A 15,694-nucleotide genomic window follows, 5' to 3' on the forward strand; every position below is an offset into this window, starting at 1 on the left:
ACTTGTTCAAATCAGTAGTAGGCATTAATATTATGGGAGAAGCAAACAGGCTAGGCGGCCTAGAACATTCAGAGATGTGGGCAAAAATTCAGCTTCATAACTCTCAAAAGCACCTCATTGACAAACTTGAAAATAATGAAAATCTTTCAAGAAAATGTAATTGCGCAGCAGAGGAATTCTAAAAGTTAGAAAGGAGGAGCTGTCCAGGTCACAAGATATCAAGTTTGCTTTGTTTGAGGAAACTTTAGCTGGTGATGTGACACAACTGGGAATTCAATTTTATTAGACAATATATTTTGTTTGTGTCAAACAAGAGCATTTCGCACATAAATGTTTTATCTCCAAGCGTGATGGTACATGGAATGGAGTTACAAACCCAGTGATTACATTTGGAATTCATTGTAAGGAGTATAGTTGGTGACTGAGACAGATTCTGAAATGTTGGAGCAGGTGTCGTCACATATCTAACTTCAGAGACCTGACCAACAGTAAGTAATGTGTGAATGGGCAAATTATTGTACCTCCCTTTGTCTTCAACTGTAAATATTCGTAATGTAAAAATATGCAGTGTCCGTAATTTACTGTTAACATATTGTTTGATTCTAAACGTATCACCTTCGCCATCTCTTTAACCGTTTTGCAGTCAGTAATCTAATGTACCACCTTGTTACTGTGTACTGCATTTATGGTAGAAACTAGTCTTTCATAAATAAATACAAATTAATAACAGAATTTTCACATGAGCCAATGCTGAAGGATATGTGTGGTTTGAGGAACCAGTGTCTTGGGAAAACTTGAGATAGATTTTTGAGAGCTAGGACAGGGAGGGAGCATTAGATTGCTTTATAGACCAAGATTACACATTTGTGTAGGATTCTGTTCTAAGCTGACAGCCACACATCTTATCAATAGGAAGACGTGGGAGTCTATCTTTGGAGGTTAAAGAGGGTTATTTTAGAGAAGTTGACAACCTTGAAATGTAGAAGGTAGTGGAATACTAAGTAAGACACTTTTGCCACAAATACAAGCACTGAGTGCCAATGAGCTTATCATAGAATTGGATGTTTAGAATGGAAGGTGTGGACCGATCTTTCTGATTGAGAGTACTTGGTATCGGGCTGCTGTGGATCATGTTTGACCTCTTCCTATTTATTGTACCGGATGAATGACTCCAAACACACATTTGAGTTGAAAAGCACACTAAGGTTCCTGGCAGACTGGTTGGAGTTATGGTATGTATGGGGACAAAATAGGGCCAATATGGTGATCGGTCAGAGGAAGCAGGGCAGTGATTATTACACTTAGGGATAATAGGCATGATACGAGCGTTAGTGCCTGTGCAGAGCTGAAAGAAGTAGTGGACCATTTTTGGGGGTAATTGATTGAAGAAAACTAGATTGTTGGATGGGATTTACCTGTGCCTCTTTAAATTTATTATTGTGGTATGAAAAGTACAAAAGGAAAGAGAGAACTCTGAGATATTGTCTTTTTGGGTGCTAGAATAAAATGTCAATTATCCACCAGTGACACTCTAAATTCCCAGTCCAAATATCTTTTTATCTTGGCCTTAATTTGATATATTCTGATTAATAAAGTACAGTCCACACCAAGCCAGAACTGAATTTACAGACAGCTTTTGGGCTGGTAAAATATCTTGCTTACTAGGGGAGTAGTAATTTCTGGCACATGTTTCGTATTTTAGCTTTAACAAACTTTAAGCCAGTCTACCAGCACAGGATATTCATAAATTATGCAAAATAAAGGAAGGAGCTCTGGCATGTTCTGAATACTAGGTAGACTGAGTGTCACCTTCCAGGATTCTTATGATATAGAGTGTTCGATGAAATGTGGGAATAGTTTTACTGTACAGTGTAAAATAGTGTACCTCATCAGAAAGATATTGGCCTCCAGAAATTGCATGGGTCACATGAAAAACATTAAGACTGTTGCTTAATGGTTTAGAAGTGGATGGTGTTAATTTTTTAACGTATTGGCTGCCTACCTATTGGTATGATGCTATTTTATTTTTTCACAATATTATTGGTTTTATTTCAGCATAAAAACTTTTTAAAGATTTAAGAGTCTTTTCTTCTCTTCAGCTGGCCAAGGACTCTGCTCCTCTGCTGCTCCCACGCCTATTTTGTTTGGTGAAGACTCAACTCGTGGATGCCTATTCAACATTAATTTTAGTGGAAACTGCTCCCAGTTAGGGTATGGTAAACTTGGCTTGTGGGTGTTCAGTTCCCATTTGTGATGTATATGCTTTGTATATGTAGCAGATTTCCGAAATTCAGTTGCTAAAACAACAATTAGAAGCATTCTGTCCGATTTTTGCCTCCAGGGTATGGTGTACTGCTGTTTGTTGCTGTTAAAACGCTTCCTATCTAAGCATGGTTTGTTGTGTAAGATTTTGTTGTTTATTTTTTATAAACAAATTGTATGAATTTTTTAACAAAGTGAACGTAATACATAAAGTGTATTTATGGTCATACAGCACGTTCCAGGCGTTCCAAATCGTATGCAGTATATTGTCGTGTAAGATATAGTCCGTTTTTTTTTAATGGATATTTCTACCTGTAGATTCTTGATCTGTAGAATAAGCCCAGGCATCACTCTACAGTTACCGAAGCCATATACTGCATGCTCAACAACATCAATTCCCCTTTTTAAATGTATTCGACATGCATCTGGAACTCGCTTTTCAGAGTTGTGAGTTTTACTCCAAAGATTTTACTACTACAGTATGATGTCTCCATCCTAACATTCAGGGTTTATTCCCTGTAGGACTGTGAGGGATAGATGATGATTGCAGACCCTCACTCTATTTGTCTCTTGTACCTGTGCTTGAGCCACGACTCGCACTCTTGTGAATCCTATCAAAGTATGCACCTGAAGGCAAGCAGAGCATGAGGTAAAGCTCTGCATGATCTGCATCAGGGATGAAAGACATACTTGTCCACACTCCAGGCCACGCTCAAGGTCTCCTTCCTACTAGTCGGGGCTAAATGCAGGAAACACAATGCACAAGAAGCATGGGGAGAGTAAGTTCCCAGGTGCTCTCCGTCTCCTACAGGATATTCATCCTCTGAATCTGAGTTCGTCGTTGTGACACCTGTTCATCCTACACCTAGTGGCTCTATACCAGTGACTCCACTGGATCTGGCCCTGGAGCGTCTTCGATCTTCACCAGCTCCACCACTGTTCTTCTTGTACAATTTGACAGCTATACCAAAAAATCCAACGCCGGCCCACACTTTCTTTGAATTCCCAGCTCCATACTCAGACCGGGCAGCTTTCTTCAATGCCATGTACTCTATTTGCGCAGGAACATTGGTGCCATCTCGCAGACCTTCAGACACTCTCTAGCTCCAACGCCGGTCTGCTGCATCCAACCTGGACCAACACTGGCCCCTCCGAACTTTGACCTGACTTTGAGATAAACCACGCCACAACCATCTCTACAATGATGGCCCACTTCACACTCTTGTGCCGGACACGTTGCCCATCCCTGAAATAGAATGGAAGAAAAATACCTTCTCAATGGAGAGTATGGCGCTAAAGTCCTCGAATGCCTATTGCCTACTTGCATCCTACAACCATGCTCTGAGAGACATGGCTCAGATGATGGTGTTTCACGGGCCCGAGGACATGAGGGCACAATTCCCGGAAGTAATCCAGGATGTCAGAATGTCTCCTGGCATATAATAAAGTATGGGCTTGACACTGCATACTCTGTGACTGCAGTCTCCATTCGATGACTTGCCTGGGTTCGCACTTCCATTGATATTCAGGCCAACCTCATGGACCTTCAGTTTGATGGTTCATGCCCGTTTAGTGATGAGGCTGATGCGGTGCTTGAATAGTTCAAGACAACAATCCTTGGGCCTACTACCACCTCCTACAAAGGATTACCGCTAGTTCAAGTATTTACGTGGCTTCTCTTGAGGCTTTTCTTCTCGCCAACCTCAGGCCTACCAACCCCACACCTAGCATCCGCAAAAAAATACATTGGTAAGACAACACAGGTACAGCGTTGGGGGATAGGGTCGCAGATCCGGCTAGCAAGCCTCCTCGTCTTCCTCCCCTGCACCAGCAGTCAAGCTGACCTTTACTTATCGTAGCCCAATCAGAGCCTTTGGGAGGGCGGGTGTCTTTCTTTCTTCTGGCCTGGAAGGCCATTACATCAGACTAATGGGTCCTTCAAATTGTAGAAAGGAGCTAGACTCTTCCCCTTCTACAGGCTCCAGTCCCCACTTCTCCCAGTCTCCTGACCACCTTTTTATCCTGAAACAAGACGTGGCATTACTCATACATAAAGGAGCTGTGGAGATAGTACCAGATTTGCAAAAGGGTCAGGGATGTTATTTCTGCTACTTCCTGGTCAGCACAGTGGTTTCCTTCCAGTCCTGGATCTCAGAGAGTTTAATTTCTTCCTCAAAAAGGAAAAATACAGGATGCTGACCCTATCTCCCATTTTACTGGTGTTGGGAGCTAGAGACTGGATGGTGTCACTCTACTTGCAGGATGCGTACTTCCACATCCTATTCTAAAGTTGCATCGAAAGTATTTGTGTTTTGTAGTGGGTTCTATGTGCTACCAATCTGCATTGCTCCCATTTGATTTGACATTGATTCCTTGAGTTTTCATGAAGGTGATGGCAGTGGTTGAACCATTTCAGATGGTCGGCTTCCCAATTACCCCCTACCAGGAAGACTAGCTCATCAAAGCCGGATCACCAGAGATAGTGTCTCGCCATCTGCAGTATACAGTATACCTTCTGTTCGACCTCGCTTTTTCGATCCACAAGCCCAAATCCCACCCAAAGCCCTCCCAAAGAGTCCAGTTCATAGGACACCACCCATTTCCTTGTGTTTCCTCCACCTCAGAGGATTGCTGACAAGAAATGGCCCTACCCTTTGAACAAGGCTTGCATGTTCCACTCCTGAGTATTCTAGGTCTGCTTGCTTCCTGCATTTTCCTAGTCGCATCCGACCATCGGAACATGAGGGTCCTGCCGTTGTGCCTCCAGGGGAAATGGCTACAGTACAGAGGAGCCCCTTCGGACTACATTGTGATCTCCCCCAGCACTGCAGCGGTAGTGGCTTGGTGGGGGAATGAAGCGAACTTCAGCTGCTGGATGACCTTCACTCCCCCTCCAACCGTGGCTACAGTAGTGATGAATGCCTCCACCTGAGGATGGGGAGCTCACTTGAAGGATCTGGAGATCCGAAGCCTCTGGAAGAACAGATTCTTCACATCAATCTGTTAGAACTGCAGCTGATTTGGCTGGCACTCATGGCCTTCATCCCCTCCATCCAAGGTCGGTTCATACAGATCTCGATGGACAACACAACAGAAATGTGGTATGTAATCAAGCAAGGGGGAGTAAGGTCTTGCTTCCTTTGTCTGGAGACATTGATACTGTGGTCTCGGGCACACTGCCAAAGAGTCTGGTTAACTGGCAATTGCCTAGTGGGGGTCTCTGAATGTCCGTGCCAGCAGTCTGAACCAGCATTATCTTGCCAATCAAAAGTGGCAATTCTGCCAGAGGTAGTCCAGAACATCTTCAGTGGGGCACACCTCAGGTGGACTTGTTTGCCTCACCAGGTAATGCTCAATTCCAGCAGTTCTGTGCCATCCAGTATCATTTGAGGGGAGCATTGAGGAACCGGTTTCAGTTGAAATAGAACTTTTAGCTGCACTATGAGATTGCCCTTGCCCATACTCTGGATTCCTCTGGTTCTAAAGTAGATGCACCAAGACCGAGCCCAAGTTATTCCCATTGCCCCAGTTTGGCCAAGGAAGGTGTGGTATGCAGACCTTAGCTTCTACTCTTCTCCACTTGTCCCCTGCTGAAGCTGTCATTCAAACTGGCTTTCCTCTCCCGATTGGAGGGGGTGGTGCTGCACCCCAATGTCCGAGGCCTCCACCTGCATGCCTGGACATCGGAGTTCCTTCCAGCTGCCACCAGAGGTGGTTAATGTTATTCTTTCAACGCATCATCCCTCCACCAAATCAGCTTATTTTGGCAGATGGAGCAACTTTGTTACATAGTGAGCATACAAGAACATGGGCCGTTGCAGGCTAAGTTGTCCCAGGCCTTGCAAATCACTCTTTCCCTTGCACAGAGGAGTTGTACGACTGTCAAGCGGTATTTGGGTTGCATGGTCTGCGTTTCACTGTCTGCTAGACCAGCTCTCTTTTCAAATTCCTCACTGTAATCCGGTTTCCGAAGGGGTTGTTGAATATGTATACTTCAAACCCCCTTGTTGAGCCCAAGTGGGACCTTAATGTAGTTTTTACTTTTCTAATGGGGACATTGTATGAGGCCCTACATGGTTGTCCCTCAGGGATTTTGAACTTAAAGACGCTGTTTTTTGTGACAAGAATTTCAGCCAGATGGTTGAGCGAAATGCAAGCTCTTAGCCCCCATCCAATGTTTACCTCGTTTTACTCTGACAAATTGGTGTTGCGAACCAGGGTGGCTTTCCTGCCAAAAGTGGTGAACCCTTTCCATCTGAGTCAGTCCAGCACCCTTCCAGCTTTTTACCTTCTGCCCCAATGCACTAAGGAGGAGTGGTTGCATAGGCTGGATCCTAGGGGGGCAGTTAACTAGTACCTGCACTCCATCAAGGCCAAACAACTGGATGACAAGCTCTTCATGGAGTACTGTGGTGCCAAGAAAAGCAAAGCAGTGCAAAAAAAAGACCCCTTTCAAGATGAATCATCCTCTGCATAAAAACCTTGTATGCTCTGACCAGGAAGGAACCTCCGGAAGGGATTGGATTCCATTCCACCAGAGAAAAATCCACCACTTCTGCTATTGCCAGAGGTGTTCCCATAGCAGAGATCTGCAAGATAGTAACGTAGGTGACTCTACACAACTTCACCAAGAATTACTTCCTGGATTCCGAAGTGCGCAAGTACTTCCACTTTGCTAGACCAGCTTTGCTGGATTTTCTCAACTAACCATCCATCAACACTCCTCAGGAACAGGGTATTACTCCAGTATCTATTATACAGGTGAGGAACCTGCAGGTAAAAGTATCCGGCAGAAGAAAAAAGTACTTGTGTGCAGTAACAATCATTCTTGTGGATATTCTGTCTATCTGCAGATACATCACCAACCTGCCCACCTCCCCCTTTGATGGATGTGTTATAGGGAAAATTAATAAGATACTCAATCTGTTTTGGCACTGCACTATATTGATTTTAGTCATCCGTTGTATGGAAAGCTGGGAAAAAATGGACGGAAACGGACGTCGTTGGTCTAGGGTGGGCACTATATGGCTTTGGTGAAGTCATCTGACACCACTTCTGGCAGTGATACGAAGCCAGCGTCCCGTACCAGGGATGTCCCTTGAAGTTTCTTGATCCAGTCTGAACCAGGGTTTATTCTACAGGTGAGGATTCTGCAGGTTATCCACCAGAAAGACAGTTACCTCAAGTAACTTTTTCAACTGCAAATGTTTTTGACTTTTAATAGTCTCCGATTTTCATCAATTATATTCTGCTTCTCTACTACTCTACTACTATTCTTGCAGGCTGCTATCATTATCTTGTTTGTCCTGATGATGACCCTGACCAATTGTTGATCACAGAGTTGAAACATTGACAATTTTGCTAGTGGACTATATCCATTGATTGTATTAATCACTATATACTGCTAGTTGGAGTCTTATGTTTATTAAGTGTTTCAGTCTCTAGCTGCTAATGTACATATCAATAGTATTATGTATTCTTTCTGTACAGCACTTATGCACACTTACTTAACTGATGTCACCTTGCACGTGCTGTACATCGATTCTGGAGCACTTGCTAGACTCAAATTACTGTCAAAATTCAAATGATTTGACCTTGAATTTTTCAGCCTAGGGATTCTAGGCTTTGGACTTCCTCTGAAAGGAACCATTGTTTTGTTATATGTTCATGAACCGAGTTTTTCAGGGTGATAGGGATACCCCCAGTAATGTTTTAATCTCTACTACTTCAAGCAAATCTGCGTCTTGCTTCGATCGCAATCTTTTTTTGGGGGTTCTCATAAATTGTAGTAGACGGACGATATGCAACTGGTCTTTGCACTTACTCAGAGTCATGGTCCTGACCCTCTGCACTAGGTCCCTGTTTAGAGATAGCTGCCAAGTGTATGGAAAGCTCCTGTCTCAAACTAAATGGAAACAAAATCGAGCTTATGATCCTGGGCAACAATCCCAATCCATCTTTAAATCTAAGCTGGCCAAGATGCGTAGGTAGTCCAAAATTCTACCGCTCGGTTATTGTACAATATACTGTGTCATCAATCCGCCTGTCAAGCCTTCTGCCTCCTTCACTAGCTCCTTGTGGCTAAGAGGACTAAATTCAAATCACTTTGTAATGTCTACAGGGAACTGCTTGATAAAGGGCCTGCGATCTCCCGCTCTTTGCTATCATTCTACATACCTGGAAGATCGCTCTAATGCCTTTGTGGCAAAGATCCCGGTCATCAAGAGGGCTAAATATGGAGGGCGTTCGTTCATATATAACGCAGCAAAATTGTAGAACAGCCTCCCTAAACCTCTTCGATCTCTCGAAAAGGAATTTCCTTTCTGGAAAGCGTTAACAACATGGTGCTTCAAAAATGAATCTCTGTAATTTCCTAGAAATATTTTGTGGTGCACTCTCAGCGCTAGGATGCCTCTGGGTCGCTATGCGCTATCCACATTTGGGCCAACCTTAAAGCTCTCCGTTGGTTGTTGGTTAGATTCTGGAGAACCTCTATAATTAGGTTGTGCAGTCGGACCAGCATTAGAGTAGGGCACCTTTGCCATTACTTTGGTTATGTGACACTTTCAAAGTCTGGGTGCCGCTTCAGCAAAGTTGAGGAATTTGTTGTTGATTGGAGTGATGGTGGACTGATATTGTGTTTAGTCAGTGAGCATCAATCTTTCTTTGTGGCTTGTATTCAGTCATCCAGATGAATGTGATATTTCGGATACTGCTAGGGATCATTGGAATGTACTTTGTATATGCTTGAAGGGCATTTATTTTGTTCCATGAGGGACAGCAGTTGCCCGTAGCCCATCCTTAGTTGTCTGTGGTATTGGACGGCATCTTACTACTGTTACCCAAAATAATTGTTACGCAAACATAGTCCATCATGTAAAATAAAATACTGCTAGCAGCTTTTACAGTGAACATATTCAAAGACCACTGATCTTTTGTGTTACATGATGTGCTAAAAACTGCTGAAACAAAACCGAATACTACAGACACAAAACCATTTGCATGATAGAGCCCTGGATGTAATACTTTCTACGAAAAATAGTGTCCATGACTCTGCCTCATGAAAAGTCCAGTGATCTGATTATTCTGTGACCTTTTATTCAGAAACTGCACAGATGTGGCCTTTAATTTACTAAATGTTCTCATTGTTTTCAAGCTAGAAACCAGCACAGGGCTCTTGTAGCATAGCCTTCATAGTTTCAATGAATTGGTTTAGTAACGCCAGTAATTAGTTAATTTTACAAGTCATCCTGTGTTCAAACTCAAACCCAAATCAAGATGGTTAGCAGCAGGACTTGCCTGAAGAAAGTCCGGAGCTGGAATGGACATTTGTGTGGCCTGTTAAAATAAAATGCACTCTCTCAGTCGCTTGGATTCCAGCAGCTAGAGGCTTTTATTAAATGTAGTGTTTCCAGCCACACAAGCTCAGCCGGTTGTCGAGTATAACCCCTGTTTCGACCCTTTCCAGTCAATTTTTATTATTGTAGGAGAGACTGAATATGAGTAGTTAGATGCGGGTTTATGGCAGACATCAGATAGCTGCAGTGTCAGAGCTTTGTTTTCGGACCTGAAGGCTGCACTTGGTACCATTGACGATCTAGTAATGTTTGAACTCTTTGGTAAATGAGTCTCTAGGTAGCTTTATTGTGGATCCACAGGAGTCTCACAGGCCTCTTGCAAAGCTAAGAACTTCCAGCCATCTCACTCACTTCCCTCTGTGGTCTGTTGAACCTGTTTTCCATTGGCATGCCAACCTCCTGGTTGCACTTATTGCCGCCTTGGGCTTTATATGAATGAACAATACCCAGATTTTATTACAGATGTCTAGTCAGCTGCTTATTTACATTAGTGCCTGGAATTATAGGGGGGAGGATGTATAACATTTGCCAAGAATTTAATGCATCCATAACGGAGCTTTTTTTCTAGGAACTACGGAAGATCTGTGGATTGCAGACTTTGTCCAGAACCTACGACTGTCTTTCTCTCATCTTAAACTAAGCACCTAAGCTTTCTGGACGCTAGAAGCATACTAGACCTCTAAACAATCATCGCTGGCCTTTCTGCAGCTGTGACGTGGAACCATGTATTACACCATATGCTGCTTCCACAGTCAGCAAGCCACTTAGGCTTGATATGTTCAGAGTGATACGCATTATGGGCTTGTGGTACTGTCACTAGCAAGGCTCAAAATAATTGGCTGTCCATATGGGATTAGACTATGGTCATATCCATTGTTCGGTAGCATTAATGTTCTGGACTAGTGATCACTGGGTAAATCTGGTGATCTCTGGACTGAGAGAGCGTATTTATTTAACAGGCTACATAAGCGTATTTGCCAGCCCCAGACTTTTGCTGAGTACTGCTACTAACCCCCTCGATTCCGGTTTGACTTGTAAGATTAACTTCCTAATTACTGGTGTTGCAAATCAATTATTTGAAACTATGAAGGAAGGCTTACAAGAGCCAAGTACTGGTTTCTAACTTGAAAACCAGGAGAACATTTAGTAAGGCTAACATCTACTTTATGTGCAGATTCTGAATAAAAGGTCACCGAATGATTAGATCACTAGACTTTGCATGAGAAAGAGTCATGGACACCATTTTCCGTAGAAAAGGTTGCATCCAGGGCTCTATCATGCCAACAGTTTTGTGTCTGTAGTATTGGGTTTTGTGTCAGCAGTTTTTAACACATCATGTAACAAGGTATATGTCAGCAGCGGTCTTTGAATAGGTCAACAGTAAAAGCTGCTAGCCGTATTTCTTTTACATGAAGGACTACGTTTCCATAGGGCTCTTTTTGGGTAACAGTAGCAAGAAGTCGTCCAATAGCACAGACCACTCTACATGGGCACTGGGGAAATTTGGTGATCTCAGTTCCTTAAGCCCCCCGGTCTCCCTCACCAATGAGTTTTCTGTTTGAGTGGTGTATTACCACCAAATCGCTCCAGATGCACTGTAGCTTAAGGACCACCTACCATCTTACAGCACATTGCAATCTTTCCTGCTCTGAAATAGTTTTTGGCTCACCTTCAGGAGATTACGATTGTGTTTTACACTAAAAACACCAGTCTTGATCTGCATAAGGAAGCAAAGTAAAACTCTAGTCCAATGTAGATAATTTCCCCATTGCATATCCCTGTGACTATCAATCAGGTGAGAGTCGAGGCAATAAACAGGCTGGCTAGCACATGTCCTTCACGAAACCCCCTATACCACCCCACCAAAACCCGTCCCCAAGTGCAAGAGTGAATATTGAAACCCAAGGTGTTCTGCTTGCTGATCAAACACAAGCACAAAGGCCTATGGTTTGCATCCTGCATCAGCCAGAGCCATATATTCCGAGAGGTTGTCATCTTCTTACAGTGGTCAGTGTGGTCCTGTATGCATCGATTCTCTGTTTAAGACAATCCTGTAGTAATAAGCTAGCTCGGGCACGGTAGCTCTTAGAAAATGGTAATACGTATTCTGATGTGACTGTGCACATGTGAGTACATTGTTCTTAGTGGAATACAAGATCTTCTATGATGGGTGGCGAGGTTCGCCATTACTGTACCCAATATCTACGGATGTAGGTGTTATTCCTATAGCTCAAGTATGCAACCACTTAGACATCTCCAAAAAAGTCTAGTACTCATGTAGGCACCTCAGAAACCAACCACCACATTGCGGTGTGTAAGTGATAGGCCATTTTAGAAGTGTTGTACTCAGAAGATCATGTCATCTCCTACTCCTTATGTCATAGTTAATGTATCATCTTTTCAAAAAAGCAGAAGATCAAGGGAAGGTGGTAATGGTAATGCAAAGTTGATCAAATGTGCTATCTTAGTTATAGGCCTTTGCTATTCACAGGCACACAGGGGATTTATAAGGAATGGGTAGTGGTGAGAGGTAAGGTGCGCCCCTTAAGCATTTTGGGTTCATTCACTTTGCGTTTGGATCAGTTTTTAATATGTACCACCACCTAGCAGTGGTTCCAGACATTGTGAATGGAGGGGACTAAGACAGACGTGTCGGACATAGATCCAGGAGAATGGATCCATTCAAGATTCTTCAAATAGGCATAGGTGATAAACTTACATAAAATGAAATTCATTTACAATCAGAGGAAACCTGGAAATTTGGCATAGATCCTGTACTCTAGACCTACAGAGGCTACTCCTAAGCATTGAGTATTGTTACAAGGGCATTTTAATCGTTTCTCCACTCCTTCCGAGAGCCCCCATTATCTCCATGTTTCCTCCCTTTTCTTTCTATTTTGTTTCACTCAACTATCCGTTAATTTATTCCTATTACTCCTCCTTATTCACACCAGTACCTTCTCTTTAGATATCTTCAACTCTGAATGCTTTGTTACTTTTTTTTCTACTGTAATTGTGGTTCTTTCTCCTGTTGCTTAATTCTTGCTCTTGTGCTTCTCATTATATTCACTTTAACCATTTAAGTGGACCGATGCTGCTTCAGTTTATAAAGCTTCCTCTAAATAAATTTCATGAGTGATCTCTGAGGCAGCGGAAATGTAATTAAATACGGAATAAATTGGTTACTCTTCTCTTGTAATCCTCTAAATAGAACTTAACATTTTGGAATGTCATTTATGCATTCAGATCACTTAATTTATGTTTATTAAATACCCAGTCATGCTACACTCTCTCTCAATTGCTAGTGTTTGCTGGCTGGTCATGTGCTCTAAGCTAAACTGGCAACTTGGGACTCCTTATACGTTCAGATCATTTGTAATATTCATGTATGTTTATTTTTATGTTTTACAGTGAAGAAATAGTAAGGTACTTAAAATCGTTTACACAAGTTAAATACGTCGCAATAAGAGGCAACTCGAAAGCCACTGATCTAACAGAATGGGTTGAAATCATATGTGAGTATGTAATGTACAGACTCTTAAATTGTTGTGTGACGTTTGCAGTGACCTACACAATCACTATAATGTCAGGACACAGCTTTCTCATTACCACCACAGCATACAATTGTAAAAAGACATTCTTTCTCCAACGGACCAATAATTACATGCTTATACCTGAGAATTAGATTTTAGTCGTTGTACTCCTGTAAATTTAATATTCCAAGTCATGTTCTCTGATTCATTTTTTAATATTGTTTGAAACGTCAGATATAAGGGGAAGCAAATGGTAAAGTTCTATACAAAATTGAAATGTTAATGTCAACTGTCAGAATATTTGAATATATATTTATTTTATTGTAAAACAGGTAGTGAGGCTGCAGTGATAAAGTGTGAAGTGAATAGTTCAATCATCTTATCACTGGGTGTTTAATTATGTTATGCTTTGCAGGTAAAGCTACAGAGGCGACAGTAAGATGAGCAGATAGGCTTACATACGTTATCTGATAAATATTGGGCAAATTGATGACACAAAAATATTGAAATGTTGAAATCCAGATTTAAAGAATAATGAGTGTATAAAACTGTGAACAGTAGCTTTATGACATACTTGCATAGATGTATGCTTATTTGATCATTCACAAAATGCAATAATAGTATTTGACTCAAATTGTTTTTTTGTTTTTTTTTTAATTTTTATTTAAAGACCTTTATTGGTTATTTCACAAGTCATACACAGCTCATGGCCTACAACCCAGAGGCCGGCTGCTCTTGTTGTCAAGAAGAAATGACAAATCATGTCCGGTACAACACAGCTGTTCAGTCGGCAGCCCGGAGGCCCGGCGCTGAAGTAACTCAAGGGTGCAAAACATAAACATATGGGGTATCATCAGCAGGGTAACGTCCACACGCATCCCTGGGGGAACCCTATGCTGCCCTGTGTGCGCGTCCCCCTTACCCTGTTCCGCAGCCACTGCCATCTGTGTCCCTGATAAGGTCTAAACAAAAACTCAGAAAACTAAAAAGAAACACCCCCCATCTTCCCCCCCGATGCACATCTATCCCGCACTATCCCCAGCGGCCTAATACTACCTGTGTCTAAGTCTATTCTACCCTGTTGGATTATGAAATCAAGATAAACAAATCTCAGCTCCCTACGCCTATGCCGTGTGCTATGGAGTGTTCCTGACACAATCCCTCGCCTCCTAGCAACCGAGTGGTGTACTAAGTAGCATAAAACTATAGCGACCCTACCCCTGCCCTCATGCCAACTAACGTTCCGCCCCCTTAGTCAACATCGAAGTCAGCTCTGTCAAGTCTGGAACTATTCCTCTTCAGTGGAATGTGCCTCCTCCAATTGTGCTCGCTCCCCAACAGTCTCCTCCTCCTCCGCTACGTCCGACTCTCCTGCCCGCAGTCGCGCCTGGTAAAGGCCCCAAAAATTCTTCGGGCGACTGGTAGGTGGCAACAGCTCACTGTAATGCTCTGATTGTGTGCAGCAATACAGCATATCGTGGGCCCATCGTTTCACCGTGGGCAGCGGCCCTCTCATCCAGCATAACGCCAGAACGCGTGTGGCGATTAGCATTCCCATATCCACGAGGCGCCGGACGGCCACCGGCAGAGGCCTGGAGTATCCCATTAGCGCCAGTGCCGGATCCGGCTTCAAGTCAATACCGAGAATCTCTTTCAATTCCGTGTGAACGCCCTCCCAGAATTTACAGATCCCAGGGCAAGTCCACGCCAGGTGCAAAAAATCCGCAGCCTGCTCGTGGCAACGCTCGCATTCCGACGATTGTCGGAGGCCATATCTGTGCAGTCGCTCCGGGGTGTAATAAACCCTCTGGAGGAACTTAAAATGTATCCGTCTGTGCCTACCATTTAGCGATATACTTTTTGTGCTCGTGCAGCAGTATCTCCACATGTCATCGTCTATGGTGATCAGCAAGTCTTTTTGCCAGGCCGACCTGGCTTTCATGTACTGGTGCTCCCTGTGTGTCATTGCCGTCTTATATAGGGCTGTGACGAGCTTTGGGGGCGACTCTGTCTTAATGACATATGTGAGTTCTGGAACCTCCGGTGGTTCCGCCAAATCAGGCCCCAACAATTCCAGAAGAGCACTGCGGATCCTGTGGTACTGAAAGTTTAATAACAGAGAGCTATGGGCCGTGCCCGTCACCACCTGTTCCCACTTTTTAACCGTACCTTCCAGGAATAAATCTCCCGTCGTGGAGATGGCCAGGCTGTGCAGCGCTTGTACTACGCCACGCTCTGTAAGCGGAAAAAGCCAAATAGCCCATTCTATTGGCATGTGGGGCGAGTAAGAGGACTCCTCCTTGCACCTGCAGGAGAGAGTGCCAGGCGTGATTCGTGGCAGTGACAGAGTCTAATAGTCCAGTCGTGCGATCCATCGGTCTGCATATCGTGGCCGGCAGGGGTAGCGGGTCAGCAAAAAGCCGTTCAATGCGCACATGAGGAATGTTTTCGTCTCCATGTACCCAAGTATGGAGGTGCGCTGCCTGCGCCACCCTGTAGTACAGCTCAAGATCCGGGGCCGCCCATGTCATATGGGAGTGT

At 43.4% G+C, this 15,694-nt stretch overlaps 1 protein-coding gene across 1 annotated transcript in view; it reads left to right on the top strand.

Annotated features, from left to right (window-relative positions):
* TCTN2 (tectonic family member 2) overlaps nucleotides 1-15,694 on the top strand; it is a 255,012-nt gene that overhangs the window by 183,764 nt on the left and 55,554 nt on the right. Inside the window, exons 13-14 of the mRNA XM_078667622.1 lie at nucleotides 2,100-2,211; nucleotides 13,032-13,135. Coding sequence (XP_078523748.1) covers nucleotides 2,100-2,211; nucleotides 13,032-13,135 — 216 coding nt within the window. The remainder of the gene's footprint in view (nucleotides 1-2,099; nucleotides 2,212-13,031; nucleotides 13,136-15,694) is intronic.

The sequence above is a fragment of the Lissotriton helveticus genome, chromosome 11 (assembly GCF_964261635.1).
Source record: "Lissotriton helveticus chromosome 11, aLisHel1.1, whole genome shotgun sequence".
NCBI lineage: Eukaryota > Metazoa > Chordata > Amphibia > Caudata > Salamandridae > Lissotriton > Lissotriton helveticus.